Here is a 17,547-nt window from a genome sequence, read left to right on the forward strand (position 1 = left end):
AAAGATAGATTTTCCTTTGACCTTTTGATACTGATGATAATTGACAGCAAACTTTTATAAAAAATTACAAGTCAGGTATCTGAAAAAAGAATTAACTTTAATTTTTTTTTTAAAAATTAATGTCTTTACACTTTGGAGATCTACAGGCAATCCATCCCCAAAAAAAACCCAGACCAACTTGTACAGTTTAGTCAGGTACCAGTGCTGATTTAAAGAGTAGGTTGCTGTAATAATCACAACTACATCAGTAACCGGTCCACTCGTTTGGTTTGCCATTCGTTAGAAACCATCTTCCGTTGTTTCCTATGATCTTACTGTCTGTTGAATTTATTTTGTACATCAGATAGGATGGAGTGGGCGTCAACAGTCTGTGCTGCTCCCAGTGAGCTTCTTGCTGCAGAGTTAAGTAGAGCAGAAGGAAAGCCTTTGCTAGTGTTTGTTTACTGGCTCCACCTCACCCTGAGGATGGTCCCATTGCTTCCACTTCTTGATCACTCTTTGTTGTTCTGAAGTAGCTTCAATACATGGTTTTCAATTGCTTGTTGAACTAAAATACCAAATAAGAAAATAATGTTTTTTTAAAAAATCATGGATAAGAACACTTAGCCAGTGATGTGCTAAGCCATTGAGACTATTCAAGACAATATATGGTGCAGCATGATGGCTCAGTGGCTAGCACTGCTGCCTCACAGTGCCAAGGACCTGGGTTCGATTCCAGCCTCAGGCGACTGTCTGTGTGGAGTTTGCACATTCGCCCCGTGTCTGTGTGGGCTTCCTCCGGGTGCTCCGGTTTCCTCCCGCAATCCAAAGATGTGCAGGTTAAGTGAATAGGCTATGCTAAATTGCCCATATTTTTAAACTACATTAGTCAGGGGTAAATGTAGGGGAATGGGTCTGGGTGGGTTACTCTTCAGAGGGTCAGTGTGGACTTGTTGGGCCGAAGGGCCTGTTTCCACACTGTAGGGAATCTAATCTATTTATGAAAATTAAAAGGGGCAGTATGTTGGCTCAGTGGTTAGCACTGCTGTCTCACAGCACCAGGGACCTGGGTTCGAGTCCTGCTTCAGGCGACAGTCTGTGGAATTTGCACATTCTCCCCCGTGTCTGCACGTGTTTCCTCCGGGTGCTGCGGTTTCCACACAAAATCCAAAAAAATGTGCAGATTAGGTGGATTGGCCTTGCTAAATAATTGCCCCAGGGATGTGCAGGTGAGACGGACTAGCTATGGTAAAAGGCCCAAGCGAGTTTATGGGGGTGGGTCAGAGTGGGATGGTCTTTGGAACGTCACTGTAGACTCGATGGTCTGAATGGCCTCCTTCTCAACTGTCGGTATTCTAGAAGAGGTGGCATAGGAGAAGGAAATGAGGTTGAGGTGGATGATCAGCCATGATCCTATTAGAATGGTCAAACAGGTTCAAGGAGTTAAACTGCATACTCCTATTTCCTATGTTCTTATGCTTTCCCTTTCCCCTGTCCTTCCTCCCTTTCTTAGAGAATTGACAATAGGAACAGATGTAGACCATTCAGTCCCTACAGCAGTCTTTAGCCATCATATAGATCAACCTTGATTTGTTTCTTAACTCCATGAGTTACCCACCTTGGGTACCTTTGCTGAACAAAAACCCATCATCCTCAGTTTTGACATTTTCCAACTGATCCCCAGCCACTAGAGAGCTCTGGCCAAACTGGCAACACATGCTCAAGCTGGACACCAGGCCCAGTGTTATCCTCCAGGTGATTCTCACAAGTGACCATTGTAACTGACCAATGTGTAAGTCTTGGCATTTGATGTCAGTTATTCAATCGTACTCATCTCATTTTAGCTTAATGTGCTCTCAGCACATATATGTCCCTTCAAAACCGGACTGCAAGCAACTGGTAGAATTCCTGGCTGATCCCTTATCAACTGAGACCCTTGGTGGGGCATCCCGGCTGAGGGGAAAGTTAAGAAACCCACATTTCAAACCATCTCAAACATAGCTGTCACTGCTGGACAATGCAGGCCTTGTATGTAGAACGTGGGCCTTCCAGTGTGAGGGGGAAGAAAATTTGAGGAGGGGACAGGTGAAGGTGAGGAAAAACAATATCAAGGAGCTGAAAGGAATGGTGAAGACTTGCCTTTTTTAAAGCCCAGGGCCACAGCCAGATCCATCGGACTGTAACCAGAGTCTGCCTCCATTGTTAAATCTGCACCTTTGGCTGTCGAGGGAAAAACAAATCAAATGTCAAACTCAACATCTGAATAAATGTGCGCTTTTGGTATAAGGCCCTGTAGGAGTCAGACTTTTCAGTCTACCTGGAATGAACACAGAAAATTAAGATTATGAAGGGAATTGTCACATTGATTTCTTTGCTGAAGGATTTTTTTCCAGGAACGTTCGGGCATTTTCCTGATAATTTTTTTTAAACAAACATAGTTGTTCATGTTCCTACAGTTTATTTTCTGTTGTTTCCAGCAATAGCCCACAGATTAATTTTTAATTCTGAAGATATCAGGGCATCCTGGAACCGCTTTCCCAAACTGTCTCTCCCTCGGTGGCACAGTGGTTAGCACTGCTGCCTCACAGCACCAGAGACCCGGGTTCAATTCCCGACTCAGGCGACTGACTGTGTGGAGTTTGCACGTCCTCCCCGTGTCTGCGTGGGTTTCCTCCGGGCGCTCTGGTTTCCTCCCACTGTCCAAAAATGTGCAGGTCAGGTGAATTGGCCATGCTAAATTGCCCATAGTGTTAGGTAAAGGGGTAAATGTATGGGAACGGGTCGGTGTGGACGTGTTGGGCCGATGGGCCTGTTTCCACACTGTACGTAATCTAATCTAATACTCCTCCCAAGTTTCTCTGCCCCCACTGTTACTTTCCCTGACCATTTATGGCGGAATAGTCAAGTACCTTGGACTGACTCTGGTGGTGTGTATTACCAACGGCACTCAGCTAGTAATGCAAAGGCCCAGGCTGATACTCTGGGGCCAGGAATTCGAATCTCACTACAGAGTCCTGGTGGAATTTAAATTCAAGATCAGCAACAGGCTGGGACTTTTCTCACTGGAGTGTAGGAGGTTGAGGGATGACCTTAGAGATTTATAAAATCATGAGCATATAAGATGAATAAAAAAGTTTTCCATAGGATGGGGGAGTTCAAAACTAGGGGGTGTCCTTGTATGGTGAGAGGAGAAAGCCATGGTGAAGCACAGTTCAGGTTCCCAGCCTCCAGGTAAGGCCCAGGGTGGACTCCCTGCTCCCTCCCTGTAATGCTGAATTTTTATCTTTATTTTATTTTTTTTTAATTTATACCTGAAATTTTGTAAACAGGTTTTTTTTTAACCTAAGATGGTGCCAGAAATGGTGACTTTGTACACTTTTCACTGTACTCCTGTATCTGAGTATGTGTGACAATAAACCTAATACTAAGATTTAAAAATTCGGGCCAATTTTTTCACACAGGGTAGAAATAAAGTGCCAGAGGAAGTGTTGGATGCAAGTACAGCTGCAATATTTAAAAGACATTTGGACAGGTATATGAATAGAAAGGGTTTACAAAGATAAGGGCCAAATGCAGGGTAAGTGGGACTAGTTCGGTTGAGGAAACTTGGACCGAACTGTGTATTTCCATGTGTTCACTCTATCCTCAATTAGTTCACCTTTAGAGAAGGAAATCTTGGATCTTTACCCAGTCTGCCCTACATGTGATTCCAAATCTAAGTCACTAGAAGATGCTGAATTGTCCTTTGAAATGGCCTAGCAAGCCATTCAGTTGAAGGGAATTTGGAGAGAGCCAACAGATGTTGATCTTTCTGACATCCCATGAAAGAATAAACCAACTAACTGCTATTATCCTTGGTATCATTTTACTTAAAAGTCCACGAGTGTGGTGCCCAGAATTGTATACCAGCTGAGGCCTCAGTGGGAGAGCATGGAAAGATTTTGTATGACCTCCTTCTTATATCAAATACCCCTTTTTTACAATGCCAGATATCCAATATGCTTTCTTAACAGGCATATCTTGTCCTGCCAACTTCAAAGATTCCTTAGTATGCATTCCAATTCCCTGTGTCCCTGCCCCATCAAAATGGTACAATTTAGATTATATTGTCTCTCCATGTCTTTCTCGCAAACTAATTCCCACCCCAGGACTTGAATGTGAAAATCAAGGTCGACACTCCAGTGCAGCAATACGGGAGCTCTGCACTTTTGGAGGTGAAGCCATTCAGGTGAGACATTAAACCCAGGCCCCCTCTGCTATTTGGGTGAATATAAAGGTTCCCATGGCACTATTTGATGTTCATATTGGTTGCAACCACTTTTGAAGTACAATTTCCATCTTTCTGCAACCATTTTGTACTTGGTAAGATTCCACAACAACAACAATGTGAGTGATGATTTAATCTGTCTTTTTATTAGCGATGTTTCCTGAAAGAGGATATGACTGGGATACTGAAAAACCCCTCTGAAAAGCATTTGAGCGAAGCATTCCCACCACCTATTTCACACACATGCACACTCCTTCTGCCTTACCTATTCTGACTTACCCAATAGAGCTTCCACACACCTCACATGATTTCCATGCACTGCATACAGCAACGGAGTTCCTCCGTTCTGGGGAAAGCAGATAATTAAGTTATGAGAGGCTCAATATAAGGGGTTCTGTTGGAGACACACAACTATCCCCTTAACACGGTGTCCCAATTATGGTCCAATGGGCTATCGTAGTGGGTGAATGAACAAGAGAACAAAAAATAGAAAAATATGTTGATGGGATTGGATGAAGAAGAGTGGAAAATAGCGAGCTAGTGCATAAACATGGACCAAATGACTTGTTTCTCTCCTGGAAGTATGATGTGCTATTTCTAAATGTATCTGACATGTATACTTCTGATTTTCGCTCTCACTTTTCTGTGTAGCCAAGCATTCAGTTCACTAATTAGTATAGACTGATTCAAACAGTTTTAACAACATGGGGCGTAGCCAAAGGGGACTATAAATTTACTATTATGACAATTTTTACGTGTATAACCCGTGGGTTCACAACACTTATCGGACTGTTGTTTAAAGATGGAATCCCACAGCAACATACTTCCCTCGTACGTCCCACAGAAATCGCAACATAAAAGCCAAAGGCTTAAACATCAGGCAGTCTAGCTCAGGTATAACCTCACCCAGTCGTAAATGTTGACATCCACGCCATGATCAAGGAGTAGCTGAACAATGTCGCTGTATCCCTGAATGCTGGCCAGAGACAGCGTGCTCTCCCGCTCCTTTGCCAGAGTGTGTGGGTCAGCGCCCTGTAACAACAGCAAGTGTGGCTCACGTCAAAGTTTTAAGTAAGACCTCTCCCCCCCTAGACATTCTGTTTATTCAAATAGATTGATTATACATTGAGATTCTAATGTTTCTGTCTTTGATGTACAGTTCCATTGGGCAGTATCTGGTTACTCACTCCACTGGATAATCTCGCTATGTCACCTGAGTTGGTTACTTGACTCAGCACGCCAGCGTCAAACCTGATCCTGTCCCACAGATTGCTCAGGTATTCTGTCCAATAGAGCACACTGAGTTGTTTATTATTAAATACAAAAACAGAAAGTGCTGGAGAAATTCTGACAGCATCTGTAGAGAGTTAGATACAGAGTTAACATTTCAAGTCCAATGACCTTCATCAGTTCTGTTCTGACAAAGGGTCACTGGATTCGAAATGTTAACCCTGTTTCTCTCTACCTACAGATGCTGTCAGACCTGCTGAGCTTTTCCAGCACTTGCTTGTTTATCTTTCAGATTTCCAGCAGCCATGTTCTTTGTTTTATTTTAATGTTTATTCTTAACAGTAGTGGATCAGTAACACTAAGGTCAATTGCATCATTTTTTTTAATCCATTCGGGGATGTAGGCATCACTGGCTGGACCAGCATTCATTGCACATTCCTATTGTCCCAGAGAAGGTGGTGCTAGGCTACTTTTCTGGATCACCGCAGACTTGAGGCATAGAGACACAGTGCTGCTAGGGAGGGTGTTCCAGGTTTTAACCCAGTGAAAGTAAAAGATCATTGGTATATCTTCCAAGTCAGGTAGTGATTGACTTGGAAGCGAACTTGCAGATGGTGGTGTTCCCATGCATCTGTTGCTCTTATCCTTCTAGATAACAGAGGACATAGGTCAGAAGGTACTGTCAAAGAAGCATTAGTGAGTTATGACATCTACTGCCACTATGGCTGCTGAGCAAACGTAGAGTCTTCTCAGTGTGACTGGTTTAGTGGTACACTGTGCACAGCTATTTAGCAATGTTAGCAGAACCAACAATAGGCAACTTAATTCTAATCAATTGGCAGCTCAACAGATGGAGGCAACAAGCAGAGGGGGATCCCAGCCTCAGATGTTGATCTTTGGATCTAACAGCAATGAGCTTGATGGGCTTGCTTTCAAGAGAGAGAGCTCAACCCGCTCTTACTCCTGACCTGGAACTACTTAATACTGACAGCACCCTGCAATGGAAGATTTCCTTTAATAACAACAAAGTTGAACTTATATAGTGCTTTCAATATTGTGGAAGGTCCCAAGGTACTTTGCAGAAGTACTGCAAAACAAAATTTTGACATGAGTCACATAAGGAAATTTTTAGGGGAGAACTTTAAGGAGTTTCTTGAAGGAGGCAGAGCGAATTAGGAAGTGTATTCCAGGGTTTAGGACCTTGGAAGTTAATAAAACAGACCATGGGAGAACATCTGGACAGGTACATGAGTAGGAAGGGTTCAGAGGGATATGGGCTAAATGTTGGCAAATAGGACTAGATTAACTTAGGATATCTGAACAGCATGGATGAGTTCCGTGCTGTACATCTCTATGACCGAAAGACCCGTTTCTGTGCTGTATGACTCTAATTAAAATCAGGGATACTCAAGTGAATGAAATTGGAGAAAGGAAGCAATTTCAGAGGGTTGGGGGGGTAAGGAGGAGAATTGCAGAGTTGCAAAAGTGTTTTGGTTGGTGGGGCAAGAGACTATGGAAGGACTTAAAAATAAGGATAACCATTTTAAAATTGCGCAACAAAAATAGAAATTGCTGGAAAAGCTCAGCAGGTTTGCAAGTATCTGTGGAGAGAAATCAGAGTTAACGTTTCAGGTCCAGTGACCCTTCCTCAGAACTGTTTTGAGGAAAGGTCACTGAATCCGAAACATTAACTGTGATTTCTCTTCACAAATGCTGCCAGACCTGCTGAGATTTTCCAGCAATTTCTGGGTTTTTTTCTGGTTTACAACATATGCAGTTCTTTCAGTTTTTATTTTAAAGGTGCGGTCTTCCTTATCCAAGAGACAATTCTTCACTATCTCAAATTAATGAGCCCAGAATTTCACAAAGTTCTTTTCAGTTGCCATGGCATTGTAATCATCCATATCACCTCAATGCCTTTTACACAAACAATGTAGTTAAATAATGGACAATGTTCTCTCTGTCTTACCATCTGGAGCAAAAACTTCACAACAGCCATTTCCCCGAATGCTGCTGCCCACATGAGTGGTGTGAAGCCTCGTTCATCTGCAACATTGAGCAATGAACTCCCTGTAAAATGGAACAGACTGGATGACTGACTTTGTTACAGCATTTCACAGGAAGACAGAAAACAGGTCACAGCCATTCGGCCCATCGAAACTGCCCATGCCATCATTACTATCATTTCAGGTGATGTCTCTCATGAGCAGCAATTATGATTGCAGTCTCAGACAATTACAAGTAACTTTTTTTTCATGCATTACATGTGGGCATTACTGATTGCTATCTGTTTGCAGTCACATGTAGACCAGACCAGGTAAGGACAGTAATTTCTCTCCCTAAAAGGCATTAGTGAACCAGATGGATTTTTCCCAAAAGTTGACAAGAGTTTCATGATCATCATTAAATTCTTAATTCCATACTTTTATTGAATTCAAAGGCCACCATCTATCATGGTAGGATTTGAACCCAGGTCCCCAGAACATAATCTGGGTTTGTGGATTTATAGTCTTGCAATAATACTGCAAGATCATCAGCTCCCTAAATGCAGACAGAGTGAGACAGAATAAGGGAGAAAATGTGGAAATACAGATATTTTCTAATCAACCTGTTCAGAGATGGACTTGAACCCAGGAATCTTAGTCCAGAGGTAGAGACACTACCACTGCATCACTAGTATATTTAAGAGAGGAAGCACAATATTGTTACCAGGAGTAATGAGGCACTCCAGTGAACTACACGCCTTTCCAAAATGGTTTCAGTCAATTTGTTCAGGTTTGTCATAACACACATTTACAGCAGGAGGGACTTGAACCCTGGCCTCCTGGATCAGGGGTAGGGACACTACGACTGCAGCACATTAGAAAATAGAAAATATACTTTCTCTCTTATCAACCTGTTCAAAAATATTATTGCACACATCTGGAGCAGAAAGGACCTGAACCCAGGTTTCCTGGCTCAGAGGTAGGGACATTACCACTGCCATACAGGAGTCCACAAGAAAGGGTGTACATTTTTGTTTTAAATTCATTCAATACTGTTTACTACAACTAACAAGTAAGATCAATTCATAGCAAAATTCTCAAGAGAGGAATTCTAACATATCCACAAAGATGTAACAGTAGGAATAGGCCATTAAGCTCCTGTGACTGTTGTGCTATATAATTAGATCATGGTTGATTTGAATCTCAAATTCAATAACACCTTGTTGCCCTTGTTTCTAAGAAATCAGAGCATAAAATGGGTCATGCGTTCCCTGGAGTCTAATACCTTTCAATTAAAACATGGCGAGCCAACTTTCCCATTTTATTTAGTGTTCAAAATTTACCATTTTCAGTCTAAGATATTTTTAATGACTGATCAACCACAGTTCTCTGAAGTACAGAATACCAATGATAAGCAGTTATCAGAGTGAAGCAATTTCTCTTCAAATGGCCTAACCTGTTATCCGGAAATTGTGAATTGGAACTCCAAAGAAAAAGACCCACTCTCACCTATAGGATGGGAAATAAGCAGCAATCTTGCCAGTGATGTCCAAATCCCAGGAGTGAATGACAGTGAGAATAGAATTTGCTCAGATCCCACACAAGCTTAAAGAATTTGCAATAACACATCTCAATTTCCATTGCTCACCTTGTTGAAGATTTGACATTAGTTGGGGCAGGTCTCCCTGAGCAGCTAGCTGATGAATCGATAGCGCTGGAAGGAGAGCAAGAAAAACATTTGTCATGCTGAGTGCAAAATGGCAAATTGTTTCCAAATTATGTAAATAGATCTGAAGTGTTCTACTTTGGAATTTTCTTCTCTCTGATTGAGGTTTGAATCCAGGCTGAACAGTAGCACACGTCTCTGATCCCTCAGATCTCAGTGGGTAACCTCCCTGAGTCAGAGGTTTGAGAATTCAAATTCCATTCCCAAGGCTTGAGCACAAGACTAGACAGGCACATCATAGAGTCATACAGTTCGGAAACAGACTCTTTGGTCCAACCAGTCCATGCCAACCATAATCCCAAACTAAACCAGTCCCGTTTGCCTGAATTTGTCCCATATCCCTCTTAAACCTTTCCTATTCATGTACCTGTTCAAATATCAGTGTAGTACTGAGGGATTGTTGTACTGTTGGAAGTGCCATATTTTGATTAAGATGTTTAATAAGAACATGGGATTTATGAACAACAGGGCAGCACAGTGGCTTAGTGGTTAGCACTGCTGCCTCACAGCGCCAGAGACACAGGTTCGATTCCAGCCCTGGGTGACCGTCTGTGTGGAGTTTGCACATTCTCCCTGTGTCTGCGTGGGTTTCCTCTGGGTGCTCCAATTTCCTCCCACTATCCAAAGATGTGCAGGTTAGGTGAATTGGCCATGCTAAATTGCCTGTAGTGTTAGGTGCATTAGTCAGGGGTGAGTGTAGGGGAGTGGGTCTGGGTGGGTTTCTCTTCGGAGGGTCGGTATGGACTTGTTGGGCCGAAGGGCCTGTTTCCACTCTGTAGGGAATCTAATTTGACCATTCAAGCCTGTTCTACCAATCGATAAGATCATGGCTGATCTGGTTGTGTTATCAATTACATTTTCTTGTCTATCAAAGTCCTATCCAACTCTACTAGATTTATTGATTCTAGTGATAGAAACTAAATACCTAGTAGTTTAAGGTACTAAAATAAACAGACATTGGGTATTGATTAGTAAATTGTACTTGGTAGAGCTACTCTTGTAGCACGGATGTAGTGTCCCTACTTCTATGCCAGGTCACCCAGGTTCAAGTCCCTCCTATTCCAGAGATGTGCAATATCATCTCTGAGCAGGTTGATTAGAAAATATCTCCTTGGTAAGGCCAGATGGCTCTTTTGACATAGCTGTAGTGTCCTTACATCTGAGCCAGCATCAATGGCCCGGCATCCACTGTTTTCCAGGGAAGAGAATTCCACATTTAACTGGGATCCTACCTGCTCTGTCAGGCGGATGTAACAAGTCTCATGAGAACATTTCAAAGAAGAGTAGGAGGATGATCTCTACTATCTTAAATAACATCTATCTCTCAACCAACTTTGAGACATAAAAGATATCTAGGATCAAGAATGTGGTGCTGGAAAAGCACAGCAGGTCAGGCAGCATCTGAGGAGCAGGAGAATTGGCGTTTCAGGCAAGGGCCCTTCATCAGGAAAGTATCCTGCTCCTTGGATGCTGCCTTACCTGCTTTGCTTTTCCAGAACCACACTCTCGACTCTGATCTCCAGCATCTGCAGTCTTCACTTTTTCCCATAAAAGATAACTAGTCATTATTGCATTGCTATTTACAAAAGCTTGCTGTGTATAAATTGGCTGCCATTCTTTGTACATTAGATCAGCGATTTTACTTCCAAATGAATAGTGTAAACCAGGGTACTCACTGTCCAGGTTTGCTGGGAGCGATGAGATCTCATTCCCTCGCTGTCTGTTTGTGAGTGTTGTGGCATACTTGTACGCAGTGCTGGATTTCTCTGGAAGCAAAAGTGGTACTGGTTCTGGGGAAAGAGAAACATAGAACAGTACAGCATTGGAACAGGCCCTTCAGCCCATTATGTCTGCCTCGACTGTAATGCTATTCCAAACTAATCCCAGCTGTCTGCACATGGTGCATAATGCTCTCATCCCTCCCTGTTCATGTGTCTGTCTGAATGCCTCTTAAACATTACTATTGTATCCGCTTCTGCCACCTCCCCTGGCATTGTTCCACACACCTGATCTGTGTAAAAAATCCTTTCCTTGCACATCTCCTTTAAACTTGCCCCCTTTCACCTTAAACTTTATGTCCCCTTGTATGTGACATTTCCACCCTGGGAAAAAGACTCCAACAGTCCACCCTATCCAGGCTCTCATAACTTTATATATTTCTATCAGGTCGCCCTTCAGCCTCCGAAACGCCAGCAAAAACAATCCTCTTCTTATAGCTAATACACTCCAATTCAAGCAACATCTTGGTTAACCTTTTTTGCACCCGTTTCAAAACATCCACATCCTATAGTGTGGTGACCAGAACTGCACACAACTAGCCATAATATTTTGTACCACAGGCATGTTGTTACATAAGAAATGGGAGCAGAAGTAGACTGTACAGACCCTCACCGTTAAGTAGGATCACAGCTGATCTCCCTGAACTCCAGCTCCCTGCTCAACCCAGAACCCCATTGGGATTTCCTTAGGTTCCAAATATCTATCAAGCTCCATCTCAAATATACTTGATGACTAAGCACCTGCTGTCCTTGGAGTAGAAAATACCCAACATTCTCAACCCTCTGAAGATATTTCTCCGCAACTCAGCCCCAATTGGCTGTTTCCTTATCGCTGGACTCGGATCACTCTGGGGAGGCAATGGTCTCGTGGTATTATTGCCCGACCATTAAGCCAGAGAGTGAAGAGACATCCTGGGGTTCAAATCTGGCAGATGGTGGAATTTAAATTCAATTTAAAAATCTGATGACCATGAAACTATTATTGATTGTCAAGAAAAACCCAACTGGTTCACTAATGCCCTTTGGGAAGAGCAATTGTTGTCCTTACAGCATCTGACCAATATGTGACTCTAGATCCACTTCAATGTGATTAACTCTTAACTGCCCTCTGGGTAATTAGGGATGGACATTAAATGTTGGTCTAGCCAGAGATGCCCACATCCCATGAGTTAATTTTAAAAAACTCTATCTCTCCTCTCCAGCCGGAGTAATAATGTCAGCATCTATCCTGTCAAGATTTGTAATAATTTTATATTTTTCAATGAAACTGTCTCTCATTCTTCTGAAGTCCATAGAATATACACTTAAAACAAAGAACTGAAGATCTGAAACAAAAGCAAAAATTGCTGTTCTAAAGAAGGGTCACTGGACTCGAAATGTTAACTCTGTTGTCTCTCCACAGATGCTGCCATACCTGCTGAGTTTTTCCAGCAATTTCTGTTCCAGGAAACATATGCCTCGCCTATTAACAGGGCAATCAGTGTTTTGGGAGGAACCATTCATCAGGAATTCTGATTCCTGATGAAGGGGTCCTGCCCAAAACGTCGATTTTCCTGCTCCTTGGATGCTGCCTGACCTGCTGTGCTTTTCAGCAACACACTCTAATCTTGATTCTAATCTCCAGCATCTGCAGTCCTCACTTTCGCCTGTTAACAGGGCAGTCCACTCATGCCAGGAATCCCTTCCCTCTTCCTGGAGGAGGAAGGGAATGGGATTAGCATCCTGCTGGCATCTGCCCTCACCTTGTGCCAGGTGATGAGAGGGCAAAGATATACATTTATTTACAAACCAGGCAAGTGTAAAATGATGAAAGCCTTTTTTCACACAGCAAGCAGCCCATCCATGTACTTTATAAAGGTTCCTGCCTCATCCACCCTCCCAGGTAGTGCATTCCAGACCGCCACCACACCCCTCCCCCCACCCCCAACCCACCCAAGTGAAAAAATCCTCAAATCCCCTCTAAACCTTTAACATCATAACGATCATTAGAGGTTTACCTCAGCCGTGCTCATTGGACCCAACTAGTCATGAGGCAATATTTATACTTTATACAAAATTCCTCTGACCCCTCTTCATCTCAACCCATCAGCATATACCTCTTTTTTTGTTTACATAATTATCCAGCTTCACCTTAATCACATCTTTACTCCTAATACTAACAAGTTCCACATTTTAAAGATCCTCCTGAATTCCCTCTTGAACTTATTTATAGCGCCCCCTCCCCCCCCCAAGTTTTGATGTTGCCTGCAAATACCTTTCCTACTTCCACCCCCCAATCAGATCATTCCTCAGCTTTCAGTTTTCTCAGGGAATGAGCTATAGACTGTTCAAATAATTAAAACCTCTCCATTCTGATATTCCGGACCTGAACAGCCCCACTTCCTCTCATCATTTCACAGAGCTCCTTCCTCTGACTCCAAGGATGGCTTGGTGACTCCCTAAATGAGCTTCTGTTTTCATCATGGGTACTTTGCTCGTGACTTACCATTGTCTAGTGTAGAGGCCACTTCAAGGTCAGGTGTCATTTGATCCTTCTTCTGCTCTTGAGTGCTTTCAACTTTGAGTGTTATAACTTGTTGTAACTGGTCATTAATCTGCAGAGTTGCACACTTTATCTGGACAATGTTGCTTGGTGTAGCTTCTACTGCTGGTTCCTTCTTGCCAGTCTTGTGTGAAAAAGAGTTCCGGTTGCAGTTATGATCTCCGTTATAGCACGGCAGTGTTTCATGGTGTAAGTCTTCCCTGTCGTTGCCTTCCACAATTCTTATGGTTCCACCCTCACCCTGGTGTCCATTCTGTTCCTTTTTATCCATTTTGCTGTGTTTTGCTCTGATACACAAAACAAAGAAGCACGAAACAAGTACATTCAGCCACACATTGTCATGTCCATTGGTGGGTTTCAGTGTTCAGCAAGAAAGTATTCCAGCCCCTCCCAATTGCCCCTGACACACCAACCATTGCTTTGAGAGTAATTGTTAGCTTCGCACTTCCATTTCAGGCATGACCCAAGTGAGGTTGCAGATATCTTCTTCATACATCCACTGTGTCTCAGTGGGTACCATAGTTGCCTCAACATTGTGCTCTAGAGGTGTGAGAAGACTCATAATTATGGAGTTAGATGTGGTTCTTAGGGCTAATGGGACCAAAGGGAATAGAGAGAAAGTGGGAGCGGGGGACCGAGTTGGATGAACAGCCGTGATCATATTGAACGTCAGAGCAGGCTCAAAGGGCTGAATGGCCTACTGCTCCTATTTTCTATATCACATCTTACACAACCTCAGAATGTCTCAAAGTAGATTCCAGACAATGAAGTGCCAGTTTCTTCTTAAGCAATCACTGCAGACTGAGGATGACTTTCGTGCATTCCAGAGTTGGAGGTCCTGAAGTGACTGAACAGTCCAATAGTGAATCCACAGGTGGGACAGGAGAATCTGAACAGGTAGATGGGTGGGATGCTCAGATGTTCATACACACCTTTTGCTGTTCCAAGGTGTAATCACTGTGGCAATGTGGGAACTTGAAAGCACAGTAGACTTGAGCACAAAGTCTATGCTAAATCTCCCAGTGCAGTACTGGGATAGTGCTAATCAGATAAGGCATTGAACAAAGGGCATAGTCTGCCCCATCAGGTGGATATGAAAGATCTCATGGCACTGTTTTGAAGAATAACAACGTCCTGCCCAATACTGATTTCCCATCCCAGAAAGCAGATTATCCAGTCAGTATCACGTTGCTGTGTGTGGGGAGCTTGCTGTGTGCAAATTGACTGCTGTGTTTCCCGCAACAGTGTCTGTGTTTCAAATGGAGCAGTACTGAGTGTAAAACACTTTGGAATATCCTGAGCTTGTGAAATGCACTATATAAATGCAAATTGTTCTTTAACAGCACACAGAGTGTCATCATGATTTCTTGTAGCAATGTGCAGCTCAATTGCCTGAATAATAGTCCCTTAAAAGTTTCCTAAGTATCCTTGTTGTTTTATTTTGCTCGACCCCAAGCAGGTCCAGCACATTGCCATCCTTTATGTGGTAGCCAAGCAATTCCTCATTTCTAAATTCAATTGACAGTTCTAACATTTGTCTGTGTGGTTACTAGATAGCTAGTCGGTTGTCTATTTGTATAAACCCACATACGCTCCTGGAATGGCCAAGTTCTGGATACAATTTTCTGCAGCTCTTGAAATCATTCCAGGAGGTTATGAACCAAACTTTGAAGCATACGCATTGATGTGCACAATAATACACACACAGATGCTCATACATCATTAATTGTTGATCTGATTGTGTAATGGCAGCATGGTGATGTGAACCCTAAACTGGTCCCAACACAGGCTATGCTTGTGCATTACACTTATGAATGTCATTGCCTGATCCAAGGTAAGGAGGTAAAAGAACCAAACTATTGAATAGAAAAAAAATTGCACAACTGATCCTAGAAAGTCCTTCCACGCAAGACTCGAGGGGAAACGAGCACTGCCTTTTGTCCTTGCAAGAAGGAAACTGCAGCAAGAGTTGGTGGGAACTTGTACAGGAAGTTTCAGCCATTATGAAATGGGCTTTTGCAATAGATTGAGAGGCCTCTCTTACACTCCCTTAGAACCTAGTCACATCTCACCACATTAAAAGGTGATATTGCCCTTGGAAGGAGTGCAATATAAGCTTACATGAATAATAACCAGACTTCAGGGGTTGTTACAGGGAGTAATTACACAAATTAGGCCTATTTTCTCTAGAATTCAAAGATTGAATTTTGAAAGATGATCTGATTGAAATTTTCAAGCTATTAACAGGAAAACTCAGGGTAGATAAAGATAAGCTACTTCCACTGGTTGGGGATTCTAGAACTGGGGGACATAGTCAGAGAATTAGGGCCAGAGGGTTCAGGAGAGATGATAGGAAGCATTTTTATACTCAGAGTGGTAGAGGTTTGGAACGGTCTTCCACAAACAGCCATTAATGCTGAAGGCACAGCCAGAAATGGTGAGATGATGAATACCAAAGAATGTTCACCTGGACACTAACATTTCAGAAGGGTAGGGTGGTTGTGGGGATGAAGGAGATTAGAAATAGGTCAGAGAGATTTTAACACCTGAACCAGGTAGGTTTTTTTTCTACTTGAGGCTTTTCTTAAGGCTGAGAAACTTCTATGATAATTTCAAAACGTCTTTCAAAACTGCTTTGTCATCCATCTTTTGACACTTTGACAAAGCGATCAGGCCTGTGCTTGTTATTCAAAACAGAATACCCATTACTTTCTTAGGAAATAGATGCAGACTGGGAATCTCAACAGTGATGTAATATAAATCTTTAACATTGATAACTGTGTTGTAACAGTTCTCAAGATGCAAACTAGTTTGGCAACGACAGAAACCCAAAATGCATCTCTGAATTCTACAACTGCTATATATCTCAATACAGTATTGCAAATATATTTAACCTTCTACAAATTCAAAATACTGCGGATGCTAAAAATCCGGAACACAAATGCTGGAGAAACTCAGCAGGTCTGGCAGTAATTGTGGAGAGTGAGTTCACGTTTCAATTTGATATGGGTTTTACTCAAAACTCCCACCAGAGCTGAAACGTTCATTCTGATGTTTTCTCTGCACAGGTTCTGCCAGACCTGCTGAGTTTCTCCAACATTCTGTTTACATTCAAGCTTCTAGCCAATTAAAGCGTCTCTAAAAATATATATATATTTAAAATGCATACACAATACCTTGTAATATAAAGAATCTTTGCAGCCTACAAACTGTACAAGATATAAAGCAATGCCTGAACAAATTTCTCACGCACCGCAATCGACACTTCCTACTAAAAGTGAAAGTAGCTAGAAACATCCCACAATGCAATTGAGCAGATTTTAATTTGTGTGTTTTATCACAAAATCATTAATACGATGTCAGATAATTTGATCCTTCTACAAAGACCTGACACCTCTGTACACTTGTACACCGCACAAGCCTATTTTCCACTTTTCCCTCACGCTAACGCCAGACCTGGGTGTCAGTAGAAGAGGCCAATTACACAACCCTTTTATACTGCAGCCTATATAAACCAAGCAGAGGTGGGATTTTAAATACAGCTACATTAAATGGTAAATGAGGACTTTATCTGAAATAAAACCTTATTTCCTAACTGAAACCACCGTAAGCTATTTTAGAGGGAAGTACTTATGGTATGCAAACGTGCTGTAAAATGCTTTATATGAATATATATTATTTGCTGCAACCAATGTGTTTTTTGCAAGCAATCCCAAGGACCTGTCAATCAGACACGACCAAAGCCAAATTTGGGGGGGGACATCTGGTACCAAGCACTTGTTTCATCATTACAAAATCTTTTAGAGTCTATATTGGATGTTTATACGCTCGATATTATTATATATTTATTTCGTATCTTTAACATGGATGCGTGTCTCATTTAACTTCGTTATTAGTAATTATTTGCGCGCCTGCCTCCCTCAGCCTTTAGATAATGGTAGCGCTGCGGGTGGGCCCAGGATGAGGCGGGGCGTCCTGACGGGCAGACGTGGGAGCCAACCGAAGGTCGCTGCTGGGGGAACCTGCGTTCCAATTGGGTG

General features: G+C 42.4%; 1 protein-coding gene across 1 annotated transcript; it reads right to left on the reverse strand.

The window, feature by feature from the left end:
• Window positions 1-78: 78 nt before the first annotated feature.
• On the reverse strand, window positions 79-16,771 carry rfxank (regulatory factor X-associated ankyrin-containing protein). The gene is made up of 9 exons (XM_072594331.1): window positions 16,684-16,771; window positions 13,451-13,794; window positions 10,864-10,977; window positions 9,110-9,175; window positions 7,446-7,546; window positions 5,153-5,278; window positions 4,526-4,592; window positions 2,119-2,199; window positions 79-547 (listed from the first exon to the last, which is right to left on the reverse strand). The coding sequence occupies exons 2-9, from the start codon at window positions 13,776-13,778 to the stop codon at window positions 492-494; spliced, it is 939 nt and encodes a 312-aa protein (XP_072450432.1). The 5' UTR covers window positions 13,779-13,794; window positions 16,684-16,771; the 3' UTR covers window positions 79-491.
• Window positions 16,772-17,547: the final 776 nt, after the last annotated feature.

Source organism: Chiloscyllium punctatum, chromosome 24 (genome assembly GCF_047496795.1).
Source record: "Chiloscyllium punctatum isolate Juve2018m chromosome 24, sChiPun1.3, whole genome shotgun sequence".
NCBI classification, from domain to species: domain Eukaryota; kingdom Metazoa; phylum Chordata; class Chondrichthyes; order Orectolobiformes; family Hemiscylliidae; genus Chiloscyllium; species Chiloscyllium punctatum.

Bases quoted from the DNA above. Each gene is read 5' to 3' on its own strand.
- rfxank (XM_072594331.1), bottom strand. From the start codon at position 13,778: ATGGATAAAAAGGAACAGAATGGACACCAGGGTGAGGGTGGAACCATA. The intron at 9,176-10,863 runs GTGAGTACCCTG...CTCTCCTTCCAG, and splicing joins GCTCCCAGCAAACCTGGACA to CGCTATCGATTCATCAGCTA. The intron at 4,593-5,152 runs GTGAGGTTATAC...TGCTTTCCCCAG, and splicing joins ATGTCAACATTTACGACTGG to AACGGAGGAACTCCGTTGCT.